Genomic DNA, 20,629 nt, shown 5'->3' with positions numbered 1-20,629 from the left:
ATTGCGCCTGGGCTCCCCTCCCTCACCGCTCAGCTTCGCAAGCTTCCCAACTCACCACGCCTGTGTCTCCGCCCAAAGCCCCTCCTTCCGTTCGCCCCGCCTGCTTTCCTCTTCTCTAATGCTCAGGGCTGATGTTTCATCAGCGCTGGAGATCTACGATCTACTCATTATAAATACCTCCATGCATAGACACGTATATATACACACACACACACACACACACACACACACACACACACACACACACACACAGAAATATATTTTTTGAGCCTCATCAGCCTGTGAGCAAAAGAATACAAGTATTATTGGTATTATCTCCATTTTACAGATGGGGAAACTGAGGCGCACAGAGGTTGACTCGCTCAGGGACACACGGTGACAGGTGGAATTTGGATCCAGATCTTCCTGTTTCCATCCCGTATAGATCTCTTCACTAAACCTGGAGCTCCCTTGGACAAACCCACTGGCACCTCTCCACTTACCAAGGCTCATGCCCCCTTCCTTTTCTGGCTAAGAGGGCCTCCCTGCCAGCACTCCTCTAGAGTCTCACTAAATACGTCTAGCCACTTTTCCGAGATTTTCAGAAGCAATCCCACAGTACTGGTCTCTGGGACCGTTGTCGCCCCCAGTTAAGCCCCTTTTCCTGCATTTCCTTTAGCTTCATTCCAAGTACCCCCAGCCCAGCCCCTTCCTAGTACCCAGTCTTCTCAGGCTCCAACCTCCCTGCAGTTCTAACTTTTCTCTTTCTGTAGACATTCATTTGGCAGGCACCAATTGAGTGCCCACCACGTGCCAGACTCTGTACTAGGCGCCCAGGATACCAAAGCAAACAGTCTTTGCTGTCAGTATTCTGTTCTACTGTGTGTTGTGTGCTGGGGGAGACAGAGATTCCTTACCCAGTACTTCCCTTAGTAACCAGTTCACCTTCCTCCTAAGCTTTCTCCTGTTCAGGGTTTTTTTTTTTTCTTCCCCCTTAGCCCCTGAGCATCCATTTCCTAGGCTGTCCAAACCCTTCTTCAGTGTCTAGCCTTCTGTCAGTCCCCAGTACCCAAATCTCAGTGTCTGCTTTGATTCAGACCCTGATCTCCCTTCAATACTCAGTCCTTTGGCCTCTTTTCCCTTTCTGAGTCCCCTCACCCCCAATAAAGTCTGGTCTCATAATTATTTCCATCATAGAGATGAAATAGGTGGGTAAGGGGAAGAGAGTTGATAAGAAGGCCAGAGAAAAAAGTAATCCTAGGCCCCAGAGTAGCTTGAGCTTCTGTGGGATTTAATGCCCAGATAACTTTTCCCTTTAATTGATGAGATGGGTTCAGCAGCCAGTGGATTCCTATTTTGGTTGACTCTTGTTGTTCAGTCGTGTCTGACTTTTCAGGACCCCATTTGGAGTTTTCTTGGCAGAGATACTGGAGTGATTTGCCATTTCCTTCTCCAACCCATTTTACAGATGAGGAAATTGATGCAGGGTGAAGTGACTTGTCTAGGGTCACACAACTAGCAAGTGTCTGAGGCCAGATTGGAGCTCAGGCCTTCCCGACTCTAGCTTGGCTGCTCTGGTACAGGCTGACTTGTGCCTGGGAGCCTGTGAAGTCTCTCTCTCTCCTGGAGGCTTTTACACTTTTCACCACAAGGTGTTACTACTGCTCCACTCATTCATTTAATCAGTGGTCAGCGGTTACTTGCTGGTTGTGTTTATTTTTCTTGGAGGCTTCCATTGGCTTTATGGGTCATGCATTTAAAAACGTGAGTCTGAGCAGAGGTCCTTAGGCTTCACCAAGCTGACTTCCAGAGGGGTGTAGGCCACACAGAAGGGGCAGAATCCTATATCTGCCCCAGTCTAGTCAGGAGAGGAGCAGACCACTGCAGTGGGGTACTATGACTTCTCCAGGTTCATGTGGCTGGTCATGGCAGAGCTGGCTATTTTAGACCCAGTTACTTCTCTGCACACCTCCCCTACCATTTCCTTGTCATACTACTTGTATGGAGTATGCCCCGTGTAAAATGAGGAACCCCTTAAGATGGTAGCCCTGATCTCTTTAGTTTAATTAGATGGTTTCTTCTATGTAACCCCAACATCCCCACGAAACAGACCTTAAGTCAACAACAAGCATCTATTAAATAGCTGTGCTAAATGCTGTATCTGACAACAATCCAACCCCATGGATGTTTGTTAAGCGCCTAATGTTTGTAAGGCAGGTGTTCACAGAAATGAAAGGCAGTGGGATGAAGCAGACATAAGGCTGACCTTGGAGTTGGGAAGCCCTAGGCTCAAGCACTGCCCCTGACACACCATATGTGTGATCACGGACAAGTCACTTGGCCTCTCCTCCTCCTATACAACTCTATACAGTGCATCAGGGCCTTTGCATCAGGAGGAAATTTCTGCCTTTGGACTTCCCAGTCCCAGCTCCCATGCTCAAAGACCTGCCCCTGCATTAAGTGTTGGTCACAAGACTGTGCCACTCCATGCCATCTTGTGATGTGAGTGTGAAGTGGGGAGGAGATGAGAAGAGCCATTTCAAACGTGACTCTTGCTTACTTGGCCATGGAACACTTTTCTTTTTTACCCTCAAGCTGGTGCGCAAGAAGCACATGTTGTCCTGCTTCCATGATGCCCTCATGAGGCACACCACGTTGGTCACACAGCTCCTGGCTCAGAATGAGACAGTCTGCACCCACCTCATAGGCATCCTTTTTGGTGAGTAAGAGTGGGTGTTCTGAGGGGGCCTTCAGAAGTGTCTGACCCAGCAGGCTCCTTGAGGAGGCCTGCTAGGAAATCACAGGGACAGCTCGTGTCTAAGCCCACTGACAACTGCTGGCTTTGGTGGAAGGAGGAGGGGGAAGATGCCTAGAACAGGGAGAGGGCCCAGAGAAGTCTATGTCAAGCAATGTCTGTGTTTCTGCCATGTGATGCCCACCTCCTCTGGATGTCAAGTTAGGGGATGTCAGCATGTGCACTAGAAAGGCTTACTCTGTGCCTATTGGGTAGTCAATTCCATCCCACCTTATAAAAGTAATATCAAGTGTCTACTCCTACGTGGATGTTCAGTTTTCTGCTCTGTGTAGGGCATTCCACTATGTGCAGGAGCTTCTCTCTTGGTGGATGCCACGTGCATAACCACAGGAAAATCTGAAGTAATCTGAGGGGGAAGAAATAGATGACAATTGGAGGGACCAGGGAAGGTTTCCTTGAGGACACGACTGAACTGAGCCTTAAAGGGAGAGCAGAGATGAGGAGGGAGGAGGACATGCCAGTCACAGGGCATGGCTTGTATCAATGGGCAGGGGCAGGAGAGGGAGGGGAGTCCAGGAAATAACCAGCACTACTTGGGGTGAAAGAGAGTAAGGTGATAAGGCTGCTGAGGTCTGGGTGGGGGGCAGAATGGGGACAGCTTTATGTGCTGGACTGAGCATCCAAGGGGCAGTATGGTCAGGCCTGCACCTTAGGAAGAGTATTTTGACAGCTCTTTGGAAGATGGATTGGGGAGGAGAAAGATTGGAAGCAGTGGGAACAGTCAGCCTCAGCAAGGAGGCAGTGGGTATGTGGATGGAGAAGAAATCAGATGCAAGCAGCCTTGTGGGGGCAGGATTGTTTTTAGTTTTGGGAAATGTTTTATTTATGTGTTTTGTTTTTCCATTGCCTTTGTTTCTGAATTTCTCCTTCCCCTCCTGTAGCTGTGGAATTTATGAGAACTTCTCATCCTAAATCTTTCCTTTTCTCACTCTTGTCTTCTGTCATTCACAGATGACACAGTATGTCTGCCTGTACCTCTTTCTCTTCAATTCACTGACTATTCAATTCACTGGGGCAGTCAGGATGCTCTTTAGTCCCCATGGCTACTTCCAGACTTTCAGAAGTTGCCATTACTCAGTGACTTCTCCTCTTTGAGGTTCACCCTGTCCACATTTACTCCCCAATCTGGAGCCTAGTGACCATCACCTATAGACCTACAGGATGTTCTTTCTTTTTCCTCAGTAAAGTTAGTGCCTGCCCCACAGTTTCCATCCCTACCCCCACTATGGACTTCATCATCTATTTGGACATTCCCTTAAATATGGTAACTTCCCTGTTCCTTTGTCCATTCAGCTCCTATGAACTACACTTCCTTTCCACTTCAGCTACACATAAGGTTATTCCCTTGATTTTGCCCTCATCCCTAATGTTCTACCTCCATTTTCATGAACTCTGAAATTCCTTTATTATAATTATTTTTTATCATTCTGTGTCAGAGTTGTTTGTCTTTACAGTGTTGTGGTTGTGTAAGCTGTTCTTCTGCCCCTGCAGAAGTCACTCTGTCATAGCTCATACAAGGCTCATCATTCCTCAATCTTGCCCCCTTATCAGCAGTCCTGCCTTGCCAAAGCTAAACCTTGGATTATTCCTGTCATCTGCCTCCTTCCCTCACGTACAGCCCAAAGGAGCTAGAGGCAGTCATGGCACCCAGCTCCTACCTACCTGAGCGCCTGTTCCACAGCCACCATTCCAGACTTCCTATTCTCTCTTTTTGTAGCCTCTTTGCTCCCTGCTTGTCAACTGACCTTGTACTTCATCAAAAAGATGAGGATGGTTTGCTGAGAACATCCTCTCTTTGTTTTCATCTTACATCTCTGCCATTTTCCCCCACTATGTCCTCTGGTCTTTGATAATGAGCTAACCCTTCTCCTTGCCAAGGCTAGCCCCTCTAACAAATACTTTTGAGCTCATTCCTACCGACTGCCCCACTACTGCTCCCCTCTTTAATATTCAGCTCCCCCAGTGTATTTACTGATTACTCCCTGTTGCCTAAAGACATGCTCCAATCTCTCCCATTCCTGAAAACCCTTGTTAGACCCCACCCTCTCTCCTAACTACCATCTTCCCTCTCTCCCCTTTTCTCTCCCATCTCCTAAACTCCTTGAGAAGGCTGTTTAATTTGGCTTCTGACTTTACCCTTCAATGATCTTCTCTCTCCAAATTTGCCAACGATTCACATTATTTTCCTGATCCTCAGCCTTGGTGGCTTCTGGACACCATTCATCATTGTTCACATCCCTTTCCTCCCGGGTCTGTTTTAATATCCCTTTTTTTCTTTGCCCCCGTGCCTCAGCTGTCTATGACTTGGAACTTCCCTCAGTCAGAGCTTCATCACCTTGGGCCGTCCATCTTTGCCTACAACCTCCTCACCAACCCTCTGCCAGGGCAGCCCCTGGCTCTTATAGGCAAGTTCCTCCCAGAGGCCTTCCCTTTGGGGGAGTGCTGCCCTCCCAGCTCTGCTTCTGACCTTCCTAACTTTGATGTCTGCCCAGTGTGGGTCCTTTCCTACCCTGCCCAGCTCCCTTTTGCATGTTGGCCATGAGCCCTTTGAGCACAGGAACTCTTGTTTTATTTTGCTGTTATTTCTGGCACAGGGCTTAGCACACTGCCCGCCCCATTCTATAAATGCCTTTTGCCACCTGTCTTTTCTCCTGAATACTCTCTTCTCTGTTTTTGTGCTTCTGCTTGCTCTTGGTTCTCCTCCCACCTGCCTGACCTGCTGGCTCCTTCTCCATTTCCTTTACTGGATCTTCATCGCAGTCATGCCTCCTAACCTTGGAAGCCCCAAGGGTTCCTCTTGGGAACTCTGACCATCTCTCTCTGCTCTCTGTCATCTGCTGCCATGGATTCAGCTGTCATCTCCATGCAGGGACACAACTCCCAGGGCTCTATATTTCCAACCCTCACCTCTCTCCTGAGCTTTGGGCCAGGGTCACCAGTGGCCTCTTGCACATCAAACTCAGCATATCCATAACAGAAACCACTGACTTTCGCTCCAGACTTCCCTGGTGTCATGGAAGGCACTGTCACCTTCCTGACTGCCAAGCTTTTCAGTGTTCCTGCATCACTCTCCCACACCCCATGCATCACTAAATTGCCTGATCTGGTCGTTTCCATGCTCATCTCCCTTGTGCATGTCACCTTCTCCCCATTTACCTAACCACTACCCTCGTTTAGGCCTGCACCTCCTCTTGCCTACGCTATCTCAGTGATTTTTGTAAAGCACAGTACTAACCCTGTCACATCCCTCTGCTTAGTAAATCCTAGGGACTCCCTCTAAGGACTGGATGTGGGATCTTATTGATATAGGGAACTCCCTGGCAAGGAAACTCCCTCCCCCAATGCAGGCTGCCACCTCCTCAGTACCTTTCAGTCTTAGCGGTACCTAGAACCCAGAGAAGTTGAGTCACTTGCCCAGGGTAATACAGCCAGGGTGGCTGTGAGGGGGAGCTTGAACCTCTGAGGTCTTCCTGGTCTCAAAGCCAGCTTTCTTTTCATTTGTAGTGCTCCCTCTGCTTATCAGGCTCTTGTGTTGGGCAGAAAGATCTTCATAGCCTGGTCCCTTCTGACGTTTCCATCTCCTATCTTGAATCCTTTGTACTGACAAGGGGGATGGTGGTGCCACCAACAGAAATAGGGAACTTTGAAGAGAGAATAAGTTTGGGGGGGAAGATGATGGATTATGTTCTGGACGTGTTGAGTTTAGTATTGTAGATTTAAGCCAAAAAAAGGCCTTGGAGGCCATCAAGACCAACCCCCTCCCCTCATTTTGTGGGTGAGTAAACTAGGGTAGAGAGGGCTCATGACTTGCCCACAGTCACACAGCTAGGGAGCTGTCTTTGACCTGTTTGACCCTTTCTTGCTTATTATCAGCAGAGCTAGGAGGGGGCATAGTGGTAGCCTATGGAGCAGTGGGCCATATACGCCTCCCTCACTCCCCTTCCCTGAGAATATGTGCTTTTTAGTCAGGATGGGGATTCATCAAAAGCCTGGGTCTGAAGTACTGAATAAGGAGCATGAAAGTGCTCTATGTGAGTCTGGAGGGGAAAAAATTCTGAGAAGAGAAAAGGTTCCAGTCCCTGTTGTGGAATATTTGCTGAGAGTGTAGCTAGTTTTACTATTCGCAGTATATCCTTGTGGCTTGTTCTCGTATTCTCTCCCCAGGACTCCTGCGCAGCATAGAGGATGGCCCAGTGCTGGAACTCTCCATCAAAGGTGAGGCTGCGCTCTCCTGCTTGCTCATCTGTCTGCATCAAAGCTGTCAAGAACCAGGATGGAGCAAAGGCTGGGCACTCAAGCCTGTGCTTGTCCTTTGCTGAGAGGACAGTCCCTTGGGCCTCTGCAATGGCACTTAACTGTTATTTCACACACATCTTAAGTTTTGTGGACATCCTTCATCTTAACATCTCCTTCATTTCCATTGTGTCCCATCCCCTAGCAAGCTAGCCTTCATAATAATATAATAAGAAATAAGAAGAAGAAGAAGAAGGAAGAAAAGGTTGTTGAGCAAAGCTAACCAATAATTACTGAATCAGACAGTGTATGTAGTGACCTATACCCATAGGCCCCCTCCTCTGCAAAGAAGGGAGGGAGGGGCATTATCTTATCTCTTCCTCAGGGCCAAGCTGGATCATTATAAAGGGTTCTATTTAGTGTTTTTGTGGTTGTCCATCTTCTTTCCATTTACATTTTTGTGGCCCTTGTGCCTGTTGTTTTCCTGTTTACTTTGTATCAATCCATATAAAAGTCTCCTTGTGCTTCTCTTTAAGCCAACCTGGTTCTGTGTTTTTTAAGCCCACCCTGGAGGCTCGAGTTAGAAGGGGCAAAGAGGGGGTGCTATGGGCAGTACTGTGGCAGCATTGAGAAGGGACCACTGATAGTCTGAAAGTGAGGAAGAGATAGGAAAAGTATCAAAAGAATTCAGAACATCTGGGAGCAGGAATGCCAAAGTAGATCATGAGGGTATGACTGCATTATTTTACTGTAGGATATCCAGTGTACATAATGATGATCCCCTGTGATTGAGAAAAAGTGTGGCCAAGGGCCCTCTGGACCCAGGCAGGAGGAATGGGCTGGTTTGCTCCACCGCCTGAATTTTTGAGTGGAAGGCCACATGACCTAGTGAAGAAAACCCTGGATTTAGAATTGGGAGCCCTGGGTTTTAGTCCCCCCGCTGCTCCTTACTTCTTGTGTTACCAAGGACAGCCCCTGCGCCTCTGATTCCCCGCATGCCACATGGTGTGGGGGCCCAGCTTGGACTAAAGGCATAATTTGGCTAGAAATAGAAAAGTTGGTCCTACCTCCTACTGGAGGACTGAGGCAGAGCTGAGAGCTATCTCTGGTGGTACGTCCTGTCACCTCCCCCTTCTCAGACCTCATCTGGTGCTTTCCTCATTCACTCACATTGGTCTCTTTGGATTTTCACTATTTTTCTCCCCAACCTCTCTGTCCCCTCCAGATTAGAGGATGAGTTCCTTGAGAGAAAAGACCATATGGGGCAGCCAGGTGGTGCAGTGAGTAAGAGCGCCGATCCGGGTCTTCCGACTCCGGGGCTCCGGGGGAGTCAGGAGATCCGGTATCGGTTCCAGCCTCAGATGCTTAACACCCACACAAAATAACTGGCCGTGTAACCTTGGGCAAGTTACTTAACCCCAATTGCTTTAAAAAAAAAAAAAGAAAAGAAAAGACCATATCCCATGGTCTCACACACATGGTGAGTGTATCAGGTGTTCAGTTAATTTAATCAGGTGTTTAATTAATTTAATTCTTTCTTCTTAGTCCTCATTCAGCTTATTGTACAACTAAAGCTGGGGCCATTTGTCCACTGCTTGCTAGAAGAATGCCAGAAAGAGGTCAGTGATGTGCATGTTTCCTCCTCACTTCAAGCAGCTGCTGAAAATCTGCTTTCAGATAATATATCTAAGTCAGCCTCTATCTGCTGCCCTCTGCCTGTTGGTATCCTTCCCTTATTTCCAGTTCACCGCTTATTGAAAGCTTGCCTTGATCAGCTCATCTAAGATTGATCCCTTCCTCACCTTCTCTGCAGCTTTCTCTCCTGATTTGTGCTGTCATTCTTGAAGTTCCCATCAGCCCCAACCCTGGCATTTGAGCTCTTTCATATCTTTTCAATCATGGTATGCCTAGGACCTGACACCCTGCCCTACCCTTAGCAGATGCAATGTGACTATACTGTCAGTCCATGGCTTTATCCCATGCTTTTATTCTCTTACCTACATGGACCCTGGACATGTTGTTTATGTTAGTATTATTTGCATTAGATACTCAACTGCTGGAAGATAGGTGCACTCTCTTTGTGTGTGTGTGTGTGTGTGTGTGTGTGTGCGCGCGTGTGTGTGTGAGAGAGAGAGACAGAGACACACAGAGAGAAAATATGTGCATGTGAGAGAGAGAGTCAGAGAGACAGACAGACAGAGATAAGAGAGATGTACTTACTCAGTTCAGTTAGGAATGTAATAAATGCTTTTGATGAAACAGGTGAACTTCGTGGCCTTATAAAATGATCCAGCCAGGTCTCTGTGATCTCATTTTCTAGCTTCCATCTTATTGGGGCTTAAGATCTGTGTGTCTCACCTAGCTGCTGTTTTCTTTCTCAGCAAACTCTGGTGTGGCCAGCATTACCTGTGAGAGGCTCTTCTCACTGCCCGGGCAGGGTGTGAACTGGCACTTTGGCACGTTTCCTCCTTTGGGATGGGCCTTACTACTGGGATGGTTTATCTTTCCCAATCCCAGTTTCTTTCTTTATAAAGTGGGAATAAGAGTTCTTGCTCACCCTCTGTCCCTCACAGGGTTGTTGTGAGAAAAGTGCTTCTTTAGCCTTAACGCATTAAAGAAATGAGCACTTTTGCTATTGTTTCCTTCACAGCTTTGTAACATGCCCAGCATGAGGGGCAGCCTGGCCACAGTGACTCTCCTGGGCAAAATGGCAGATGCTATCCCTTCTCTTGCTGAGATTCTTGTGATAGAACACGGTAAGTGCTGCTCCTTCAACTTTTCTCCCTGCCCTTGAGGCAGCTTCTGTTTCTCCATTGTCTTCTGTTCTCACAGGACTCAGTATGACTCTCCTCTGAGCCTCAGTTACCTTATCTCTAGAACAGGGCCATAAATCTTTTTTTTTTTTTTTATAAGCAATGGGGGTTAAGTAACTTGCTCAAGGTTACACGGCCAGTTATTTCTGGGTGTGGTACTGAGTATCTGAGCCCAGTTTAATCCAGGTCATCCCAACACTGGAGCGGATGCTCTTACTCGCTGAGCCACCTGGCCGCCCCAAGGGCCATAAATCTTAAGCTACTTATTTTGTAGGTAAACACTTTGTAAACCTTAAAAGGCGTTAGAAATGGGAACTACAGTTGTCACCATTTTAATTTGTACCTGTTCATATGGTTTTGGGCAAGTGGTTTTACACTTTCTCACATGCCCTTTTTCTCTCTTCCTCCTTAAGTCACAGACGCCCTGAGACAGTGGGGGTAAAGTGGGGAGAATACTGACCAGACTGGGAGTCAGAGAGTCACCCCCCCCCCCCCCCGCCGCCCATGATGCTTCCTGGCTCAGGCAAATCATTGACAAATCACTGACTTTTAGCCTCATTTTCTTCCTCTCTAGAAATTGAGAGGTTGGACTGGATTCAGGTGTCTCCTCTCACTGAAACCAGTCCTTCCCCATTTAGAACCCTGCTCTTCTGACTCACACCACAATGTTCTTTCTTTCTATCAGCTTTCCTTCTGAGATTTTAGACTGTCAGACTATCTATAAAATGGCAATACTAACACTTATCCCTGCTGCCTTCTTAGCGGGGCTGTTATGGGGATCGCCCTGGGTGAATGTTAGATAATAAGATGATGGCTCTTGTTGCACTTCGGGGTCCAGGATGGAGAGATTGATTGCTCCTGCCAACATCCATGGTTCCGTTGGCTGTTTCCTTGGGCAGGTAACCTTGTGGAGCATCAGTTGAGGGGCCTGATGTACCCCAATGAGGCACTGAAGGCTGCAGTCTGCTATCTGTATGGGAAGCTGTATTCCTCTCCCACTGTGGCAGAGAAACTGTCAGGCCATTTCAGGGAGAAGCTGTGTCCCCTCTTCCTTACAACACTGGACAACGCCCAGACAAAGGAGCTACAGATCAACTGCATGGGTGAGGCATGTTTTGAGAGGAAGAAGCAGAGGAGGCCAGAGAGATTTTTGCTTTAGGGCTTCTGCTGTCAGCTCTGTGCAGGACTTTGTAGGGCAGATTAACTGAGTCCCAGAGAAGGCTTTCGTGGGTGCCATCCAGGTGTCTCATCTCAGACTGGAGGTGATCCCAGGCTCTTGGAGGCAATGGCAGAGGAGATGAGTTCTGCACTGTCCTTTCAAGGTAGAAAGGCTTCCTCATAGGTCCAGTGTTTGTCGTTGGGGGCCAGCCTTGCTTAGTCAGGAGAGGCTCACCCCAAGACTGGTTGTCAGCAGCTGCCATAGAAAGATCTCTTAGAGTTGAGGTAACCTCTGTTAGTGGTGGGGATGATCATATTAATGAAATCAGGGCTTGTCTGAAGCCTTGACATATAAGAGGGGGTATCCAAAGAAAGAGAAGGAAGGGGTCTGGATTACCCAGCACCTTTCTGATTGGACTTGCCCTGGCGATCAGACATTAGCTCCATTGGTGTGACATGGTGGCACTTACTTCTGTGCCTTGAACATAGTAGGCACTTTGTTGAATTGAATTGAGAGTGAGTAGACCACTTGGAGGTTTATTCCTATACTGGAGGCTCAGGGAGCCCATTCATCCATTCCTTCCTTCAGAAATTTGCTCTGTGCAAAGGAAACATTGTCCCTAGGGTAAGTGTAGAAAGCCAGACAGGAGTTTTCCTGGAGAGGCTGATTCTGAAAGTTTTGATAGCCAGCTTCTGTGCCTGTCTTCTCAAGTTGACACTTGAGGTTTTCTCTTCCTCTTTATTTTCACAGGTTTACTGAGACAGCTATTGAAGTATGACCTCTTTGTATCAGTTATAATGAGTAAATCAGGGTCAGCAGGGAGTTCTGAAAATGCTGAGGTACTACAAGAAGAGACTACTCTGCCCTTAGTGCTTAAAAAGGTAATTTCCGTGTGGGGCTCTGGGTTTCTGGGTCTCCTTCTGTCACTGCCATAAAGCCCTGAAATGGACAAATGAAATGGACCAAAGTGGACATGACAGCAAAGCCAATTATAATTTGATAGGAGTGTTTATTAACTGCAGTGACTGCCTCCCTAATAAGGAAGACAGCCTCCAGTCTTCTGTAAGATACACTTATATAGAGTTAGGTGTTGCTAATCAACAAAGTGTGGTTTCAAGTGGGGGGTAATGCCGTTTCTAGTGAAGCCTTGATTACCTAGCAAAGCCCTGGATACAAACATAAACAGATCTGAATCTAGGGCATGTTTCTAGTAACACAGGTGAAATGTTCCCTCACTATTATGACCTATTAGGTGGTTTCCAGGGACCCTGGTAGGGGGTCCCCTTCTAGCAGGTTGCAACTGGGAGGGGCTTTGGTGTATAATTTCTGGTGGGCACTTCAGCCCTTTGGCTTCCTACACTGCTGTCCCTTCCGATAAGATGGAGGCCTGGTAGCTGAGTCCTGTGCCTGTGCTGCCCAAAGAACTCTAGGCTGTTTACTAATTATATTTCCATTGGAGTTCTCGTCTCTTGAATTCTTTCTGAGCATTCTCTTTTTCCATGCAGAAACGTTGGAGAACTCTGGATAGTATCACTCTGATATCTCAGGATCTGTGTAGGCTTGTTGTCTCTGGACTCATGTTCTGGAATTGCTAGTGGTGATTTACATTAGGCACAAACAAGGAATGGTTACTTTTACCTGTATAGAGAACCCACTATACCTACATATTTTCAGTTTAAGATTATTCAGCCTGCTCGTGCAAAAGGATTTTTATTGATTGTACTAAAATTATTCCTCTCATCTTCTGTGATAACTTCTTTTCTATAGTATTTTATTCTTCCTAATTATATGTCAAGACAAAAAGCATTCATTTTTACAAGACTTTGAGTTCCAAATTTTTCTTCCTCCTTCCTTCTCTCCCCTCTTCCTAAAATGATTGGCAATTTGATATAGGTTATATATGTGCAATTATGTAAAACATATTAGTCACAGTTGTGAAAGAAGAAACATATCAAAAGGAAAAAACCCACAAAAAATAATGTGAAAAAAGTAAGCTTTAATTTGCATTCAGAATCCATCAGTTCTTTATCTGGATGTGGATGGTATTTTCCTTTGCGAGTCCTTTGCACTTGTCTTGGATCATTGTGTTCCTGAGAAGAGCTAAGTAGTTAATAGTAGATCATCACAAAATGTTGCTGATATTGTATACAATGTTTTCTTGGTTCTGCTTATTTCACTTTGCATCAGTTCATACAACTTTTTCCAGGTTTTTCTGAAATCTTCCTGCTTATCAGTTCTTATTGCACAATAGTATTCCATTACATTAATATACCACAACTTGTTCAGCCATTCCCCAATTGATGGGTATCCCCTCAGTTTCCAATATTTTGCTTCTATGAATAGGGCTGCTATAAATATTTTGTACAAATAGGTCCTTTTTACTTTTTTTTATGATCTCTTTGGGATACAGACCTAGTAGTGGTATTGCTGGGTCAAAAGGTATGCACATTTTTTTATAGCCCTTTGGGCAGAGTTTCAGATTGCTCTCCAGAATGGTTGGATCAGTTCACAGCTCCACCAACAGTGCATCAGTGTTCCAGTTTTCCCAGATCCTCTCCAATATTTATCATTTTCCCTTTTTGTCATACTTGCCAATCTGATAGGTGTGGGGTGGTACCTCAGAGATGTTTTAATTTGCATTTCTCTAATCAAAAGTGATTTAGAGCACTTCTTTATATGCCTATAGCTTTGGATTCTTCATCTAAAAACTGCCTGTTCATCTCCTTTGACCATTTATCATTTGGGGAACGGCATGTATTCTTATAAATCTGACTCAGTTCTCTATATATTTGAGAAATGAGACCTTAATCAATACTTGCTGTTAAGATTGTTTCCTAGTTTTCTGCTTTCCTTCTAATCATGGTCACATTGGGTTTGTTTATGCAAAAGCCTTTTAATTTAATGTAATCAAAATTATCTCGTTTACATTTTGTGATGCTCTTTATGTCATTCTTGGCCATGAATTCTTCCCTTCCCTGTAGACCTGACGCACAATCTATTCCTTCCTCTTTTTTTTTTTTTTTTTTTTGCTTTTTGGTAGGGGGAGGGCAAAGCATTTGGGATTAAGTGATTTGCCTAAGGTCACACAACTAGTAAGTGTTAAGTTTCTGAGACTGGATTTGAACTCCTGACTCCAGGGCAGGTGCTCTATTCACCAAGCCACCTAGCCACCCCTATTCCTTGCTTTTCTAATTTGCTTATGGTGTCAACCTTTATGTGTAAGTCACATACCCATTTTGATCTTATCTTGGTATAGGGTGTGAGATGTTGGCTGTGATGACTTCTGGCCTTGGTTTAGTTAAGAATTCTAGCTTTAGCTGGAAAAGTATTTTCTTCCCTTCTCTGATTTGTGTATGCTGTAGCTTTTTATTTGCATTTGGAGTTTATTATGGTATATGGTGTAAGGTATTTGTCTAAACCTAATTTCTGCCATACTGACTCCCAGGTCCCCCACCAGTTTTGTTGAACAGTGAATCCTTACCCCAAGACTTAGCATCATTGGGGTTACCGTTTTCTTTTGCTTCAGAGTCTTTCTATCCTGACTTATTCCATGGAGCTACACTTCTGTTTTCCTGCGTTACAGTGTAATTTGACTCACTCATTCACTGTGAACACAGCACTGTCCCCATCTGTCCACACCCTGGGGCCTGCTCTCTCACAAAAGCTCAGCTTCATTTTCTTTTTCCCCCTCCCTTCCTAGTAACTGCCCCAGCTCCTGTTTTCTCTTTTTGTCTCTCACTTTCTCATGCTGATTCCTCTTTTTTTTTGATTATAACATTTTAAATCAAATTCTGTCAAACCAACAATAATCAAAATTGGTTTAAATTCAATTTATCCAAGAAATTATTCATTTTGACTAAGTTGGATGTAAACCAAGGATGCAAGAATTATTCAATTTTAGGGGGGAATACAATTAGCACAATTAATCACGTAGTGTGTCATGCTATAATAAGACCTAGGCATTTCTAAAAATCAATTGTGGCATACAAGATCACATAATGAAAACCACAGAGTTTATGGGGAAAATAGTATTAGAAGTATAAAACTCAAAAACTCTGTCAATGACATATAAAAAAATAGGGACCTAATAAAAAGAAGTGCAATTTTATTCATGTTACCTGGTTGAGAAATGCATAAATACCACAATAAACACTGGTAATATCCTCTGTTGAGCTGTTGGCTTCCTAATACTACAAAGATCCAGGCTGGCAAAGTTACTGTCTTCTGGCAAGAGGGAGACCTTGGTGGGTAGCAATTCCAGGAAGACTGGATGAGGCAGAAGATGGGGACATGGAGCATGGAGTTCATGAATAAATACCAGATTTCCTCTATCCACAGCTTTTACTTCTCATGCATATCTTGCTTCTTGTATCTGAATGTCAAATTTTCTATTCAACCCTGGTTTTTTCAGCAAGAATGCTTGAAAGTCCTTTATTCCACTGAATGACAATATTTTCCATTTGCTCCAATCTAATTCTGAAGCAATGATTCTCCCCATTGAGCTTTTGAAATTCTTTTTCCATCTGGCAAATTTGACTTTTTAAGGCATTCTTCTCCTCATTGCCTTTTTGAGCCTCTTTTGCCATTTGAGTTAGACTATTTTTTAAGGTATTATTTTTTTCAGTCAGGCTGTTGACTCTCATTTTGTAATTTTCTTTTTCTTTTAATGCTTTATTAACTTCTGATTTACATCATTTGTTTCCACCAGATTTTGAGTTACAAATTGTCTCCCCGTTTTTCCCCTACCCACCGCCCCAAAATAGCAGTCCCACAGGATATCCCCTCCTCCAATCTGCTCTCTACCATATTTTCTCCCATACCCCTTTCGACTTTTCCAGTGGATCTCTATGCCTCAGTGCCTGTATACCTTATTTCCCAATTACATGTAAGATGGTATTAATAATAGTATATATATATGTATATATATATACACACACATATATATTTGAATATTTGATTTTAAAACTTTCAATTCCAGATTCATTCTCTTCCTCCCTTGTCACCCACCCTTACTGGGAAGATAAGCAGTTCAGTATAGGTTGTACATGTGTGGCTAATGCAAAACAATAACATAGTAGATATATTGTGAAAGACTGACTATATTTCCCTCCCTCCTATCCCACCTCCCACTTGTTCTATTCTCTACTTTGATCCCATCCCTTTTCAAAAGTGGGTGCTTCCAACTTCCCTCCCCGCCAGCCTGCCCTCCCTTCCAACATCCCCCCCTCTCATCCCCTTCCCCCCCTACTCTCCTGGAGGGTGAGATACCCTATTTAGTGTGTATTTCACTCCCTCTTCAAGCCAGATTCAATGGGAATAAGGTTGACCCATTCCCTTTTGCCTTCCTATTCTTCCCCTCCATTGTAACCATTTTCCCTTGCCTCTTCTGTATGACATAATTTACCCCAATCTGTCTCTCCCCATCTCCTCTCATTATATTCCTCTCACCTCTTAATTTCACCTTTGAAGTATCATCCCTTCCTGTTAAATTGGTCCTGTGCCCTCTATCGATGTATACCTGTAAACATATATACACACATTCACATATGTATTCATATGCCCATATGCCCTCACATATAGACATATATATACATATATATATATATATATATGTATATATATATTTTCTAATCCCTTCAACTACTGAGAAAAGTTTCGTAAGTTATAATTATTGTTTTTCCATGTAGTAATGTTAATAGTTCAACTTTGATAAGTTCCTTATGATTTCTTTTCCTTGTTTACCTTCTCATGCTTCTCTTGCTTCTTGTATCTGAATGTCAAATTTTCTATTCAACTCTGGTTTTTTCAGCAAGAATGCTTGAAAGTCTTCTATTCCACTGAATGACCATATTTTCCCCTGAAACATGATACTCAGTTTTGCTGGGTAGGTGACTCTTGGTTTTAATCCCAGCTCCTTTGCCCTCCAGAATATCATATTCCAAGCCCTTCGATCCCTCAGTGTAGAAGCTGCCAGATCCTGGGTTATCCTGATTGTGTTTCCACAATATTCAAATCGTTTCTTCCTGGTTGCTTGTAATATTCTCTCCTTAATCTGGGAATTCTGGAATCTGGCTATAATATTCCTAGGAGTTTTCTTTTTGGGATCTTTTTCAGGAGGTGATCGGTGGATTCTTTCAACCTCTGTTTTGCCCTCTGGTTCTAAAACATCAGGGCAGTTTTCTTTGAGAACTTCCTGGAGGATGATTTCTAGGTTCTTACTTTGGTCATGGCTTTCAGGTAGTCCAATAATTTTTAAGTTATCTCTCCTGGATCTATTTTCTAGGTCAGTGGTTTTTCCCATGAGATATTTCACATTGCCTTCTATTCTTTCATTTGTTTGGCTCTGTTTAACAGCATCTTGATTTGTCATAAAGTCATTAGCTTCCATTTGCTCCAATCTAATTCTGAAGCAATGATTCTCCTCATTGAGCTTTTGAGATTCTTTTTCCATCTGGCAAATTCAGCTTTTTAAGGCATTCTTCTCCTCATTGCATTTTTGAGCCTCCTTTGCCATTTGAGTCAGTCTGTTTTTTAAGGTATTATTTTCCTCAGTCAGGCTGTTGATTCTCATTTCATAATTTTCTTGCATTGTTCTCATTTCTCTTCCCAATTTTTCCTCCACTTCTGTTATCTACTTTTTAAGGTCCTCTATAGCCTGTAACCAGCTCATATTTTCCTTTGAAGCTTTTGGTGTAGGAGTTCTGACTTCACTGTCTTCCTCCTGTTCCATGCTTTGCTCCTTTTTGTCCCCAAAATAGGAGTCTAATGTTGGAATCTTCTGTCTGCTTTGTTTCCTTTGTCTGGTCATGTCATCCCTCAGTCACTTGACCCCTGGGCTTTTTGCCACAGTAGGACTCTGCCACCAGACAGGGGAGCTTCGTCTCAAATGCTGTTTTTTAAGCTGCTGGAGGTATTAGTTGGGTGCCCTCTCTGAAGCCTCCACATGCTCTGGCAAGCTGGTCGCACACCCCAGGACCTACACCCTAGACTGCAATCCAGATCCAAGAAGGTTAAAGCAAGAGCGATTACACCTCAAACTGGTGCTTGGTCCCCCTACACTCTGCAGGCCAGGAGCTGAAGCTGCCACGTGGCACTGGCTGGCTGTGCCAGTGTCTCAGCGGTTTCTTACCCCAGGGGCAAAAGCCACGCACTCCCACTTACTGGGTCCCAAAGGCCAGACTGCACTGACCTCTCACTTTGTCCTTCGCATCTATGTGTTGATAATTCTGGAAACAGCCACAGCTGCTGGTGATCTAGAGTCCCTCAGGCAGGCGGCTAGTCAGGCCTGCCCTGGGCTGGGCTTCCAGAGTGCTGCGCTGGCCGCTTGCTGCCTGCCAGTCTGTCCTCAGCAGGAGGTTAGCTTCTCTGTGTCATTTTGTGGGTTCTGCAGCTCCAAAGTTTGTTTAGAGTCCCCTTTTTACATGGATTGGGGAAGGTGGAAGCTGGAGCCTCTGGGAGGTCCTGCTTCTATGCCGCCATCTTGACTCCACGCCGCCCCCCCCCCCCCATTCCTCTTGCTCTCTCTATCTCTGCTCCAGGGCCCCATCACAAACTGCACAGGCCTAGATCACCATGCTGAGCTACAATCAGTGCCCCTGTAATTGCTGGATGCCCTTTCATAACCCTGGGGTGTTAATACTTGGGCACAGCTGTTCAAATGCTGCCTATTCCACTTCCCTTGTCAGTCTTTCCTGGGGGTTCTCACCCCCAAGAGCTGCTAACAGCCTGGGCCCTAAAGGCCTGAATTTTCACTGGATGGAGTTGTGGGAGGCACTGCTGGGTTACCCTTCTGGCAGTGGAAACAAAGCCCTTTGGCTTTCTACACTGCTGTGCCTTCCGATAAGATGGAGGCCTGGTAGCTGAGTCCTGTGCCTGCCCTGCCCAAAGAACTCTAGGCTGCCCACTAGGCCCAGCAGCAAACAAGCATGTGCTTGCTAGAAGAGATTCAACTGGGCATGATCAAACAGGACTGCACCCCAGGGCATGCAGCCTTGGAGGGGTGCTTTCACCCTTCCTTTGGGGCTTTGTGGGAACCAGAGTCCTTGCATCGCAGCAGCACCTATTCCTGGGCTTGCACAGTGCTTGCCCTCTGGTGGTCTTAACTTTCTCAAAGTGCCACCATCGTGGACCACCTGTCTTTGTCCTCCAGCCCACATGGGCATGACTGTAAGACTGTCTGCTTGTCAGATGCCTTCTTTCCCAAACACTTTTTTAACCCTGGTAAAAGGACTCCTCTGGACACACACCTCTGTGTGCACCACATGTGCTCCACCCTGGGCATGTAAAACCTGAAATCTGCCCTCAGAGGGTTTATGTCATAGTAGGCAGAGGATGAAAGGATAGAGAGAGGCCCCAGTAAGCATAATGTGGGAGAGAATGCAAACTCCCATAGGAAGGGGGGGAGGGGATCTCATTTAAATAAAGGGATTTGGATTGGCCTCATGGAGGAGGTCAGAGGAATGTGCACAGCTAGAGATGGGGGGCAGAGCAAGCAATTGAATGGGGGTTGGAGAGAAGGACCAGAGGTAGGCCTGGTGGGTAGGTCCAGTTTGGTTAGAATGTTGGGGGGGTGTGGGGGGGTTCACCAAAATTAGCCTGGAAAGCTGTGGGAACTAGATCAGGCAGCCTGAGTCATTTGTACTTTATTCCACTGGTGATTGGAAGTGGCTTGGGGTTCACAGCTCTGTATGACTGGAGGTAGCTGGAAGCAGCCTCTCTGATTAAGAAGACAGGAATACTAAAAAATGGTGGCACGGTTTTGATGTCTTCATTGTATGGATGTCAGAGAATATGTCATGTAATGAATACTAGAAGGAGATCTGGAAAGGAGTAGAAAGGAGGCCCGGAGCACAGATGACCCACCCAGAGAAGAGGGGAGTCGATGGGATGGAAGTAGAACGAGGATCCTGGGGAAGAAGGGACAGCCAGAAAACTTGTGGGGATGTTTTAGGCCTTGGAATTAGTTTAAGCTAAATCATAACAAAGCATTTTAGTTGTGTTGCTGTCCATTATTCAATTTATAGAATAATCATTTATTTTTTAAAAGAGAAAGCTGTTGAGGTGTGGTTTCTACTCCAGGGCATGACATGATGCCTTTGGGTCATTATTCTAGCAGTTGGATGAAGTTTGATTTGGTGAAAGATGAGGAGGCTGAAGGGGCAGCTAGGTGGCACAATGGACAGAGTGCCAGGCCCAGAGTCAGGAAGACCTGAGTTCAAATCCAGCTCAGACACTTACTATCTGTATGACCCTGAGCAAGTCATTTTACAGTTTGCCTCAGTTTCCTCATCTGTCAAATGAGTTGGAGAAGGAAATGACCAACCACTCTAGGATTTCTGCCAAAAAAAAAAAACCCAATGGGGTTAGGGGGAATCAGACATGATTGAAATGACTCAACAACAGGAAGTAGCTGGAAATTCCAGTTTGCAGGGGTTTAATATAAGGACCCAGGTAAGAGGTGGGGAGGACCTGGACTGGGGAGGTGTCAGTAAAGTCCCTGGAGAGGGTTTGTGGAGGAACTTTTTTGAAATGGGTATGTGCGTTTGCATTGTTTTTGTCATAAACTTACAAAAACAAGTCCTTCAAACCCTTTGTATTTAAAAGGATGGAAACAAATGAGTTGACAATGTA

The 20,629-nt window shown here is 45.3% G+C and overlaps 1 protein-coding gene across 1 annotated transcript in view; it reads left to right on the top strand.

The window, feature by feature from the left end:
• The window catches only part of MEI1 (meiotic double-stranded break formation protein 1), a 74,789-nt gene that overhangs the window by 1,173 nt on the left and 52,987 nt on the right, over positions 1-20,629 (top strand). The window contains exons 2-7 of the mRNA XM_069099360.1: positions 2,575-2,698; positions 6,959-7,009; positions 8,573-8,646; positions 9,678-9,783; positions 10,740-10,943; positions 11,750-11,880. Of these exons, the coding sequence (XP_068955461.1) occupies positions 2,575-2,698; positions 6,959-7,009; positions 8,573-8,646; positions 9,678-9,783; positions 10,740-10,943; positions 11,750-11,880 (690 nt within the window). The remainder of the gene's footprint in view (positions 1-2,574; positions 2,699-6,958; positions 7,010-8,572; positions 8,647-9,677; positions 9,784-10,739; positions 10,944-11,749; positions 11,881-20,629) is intronic.

This window comes from Petaurus breviceps, unplaced genomic scaffold, assembly GCF_028583685.1.
Source record: "Petaurus breviceps papuanus isolate PSGF00001 unplaced genomic scaffold, PetGlider_PUasm1.0 379, whole genome shotgun sequence".
Classification (NCBI taxonomy): Eukaryota; Metazoa; Chordata; class Mammalia; order Diprotodontia; family Petauridae; genus Petaurus; species Petaurus breviceps.
The sequence above is the reverse complement of the archived record's forward strand: the minus strand, read 5'-3'. Positions and strand labels throughout refer to the sequence as shown.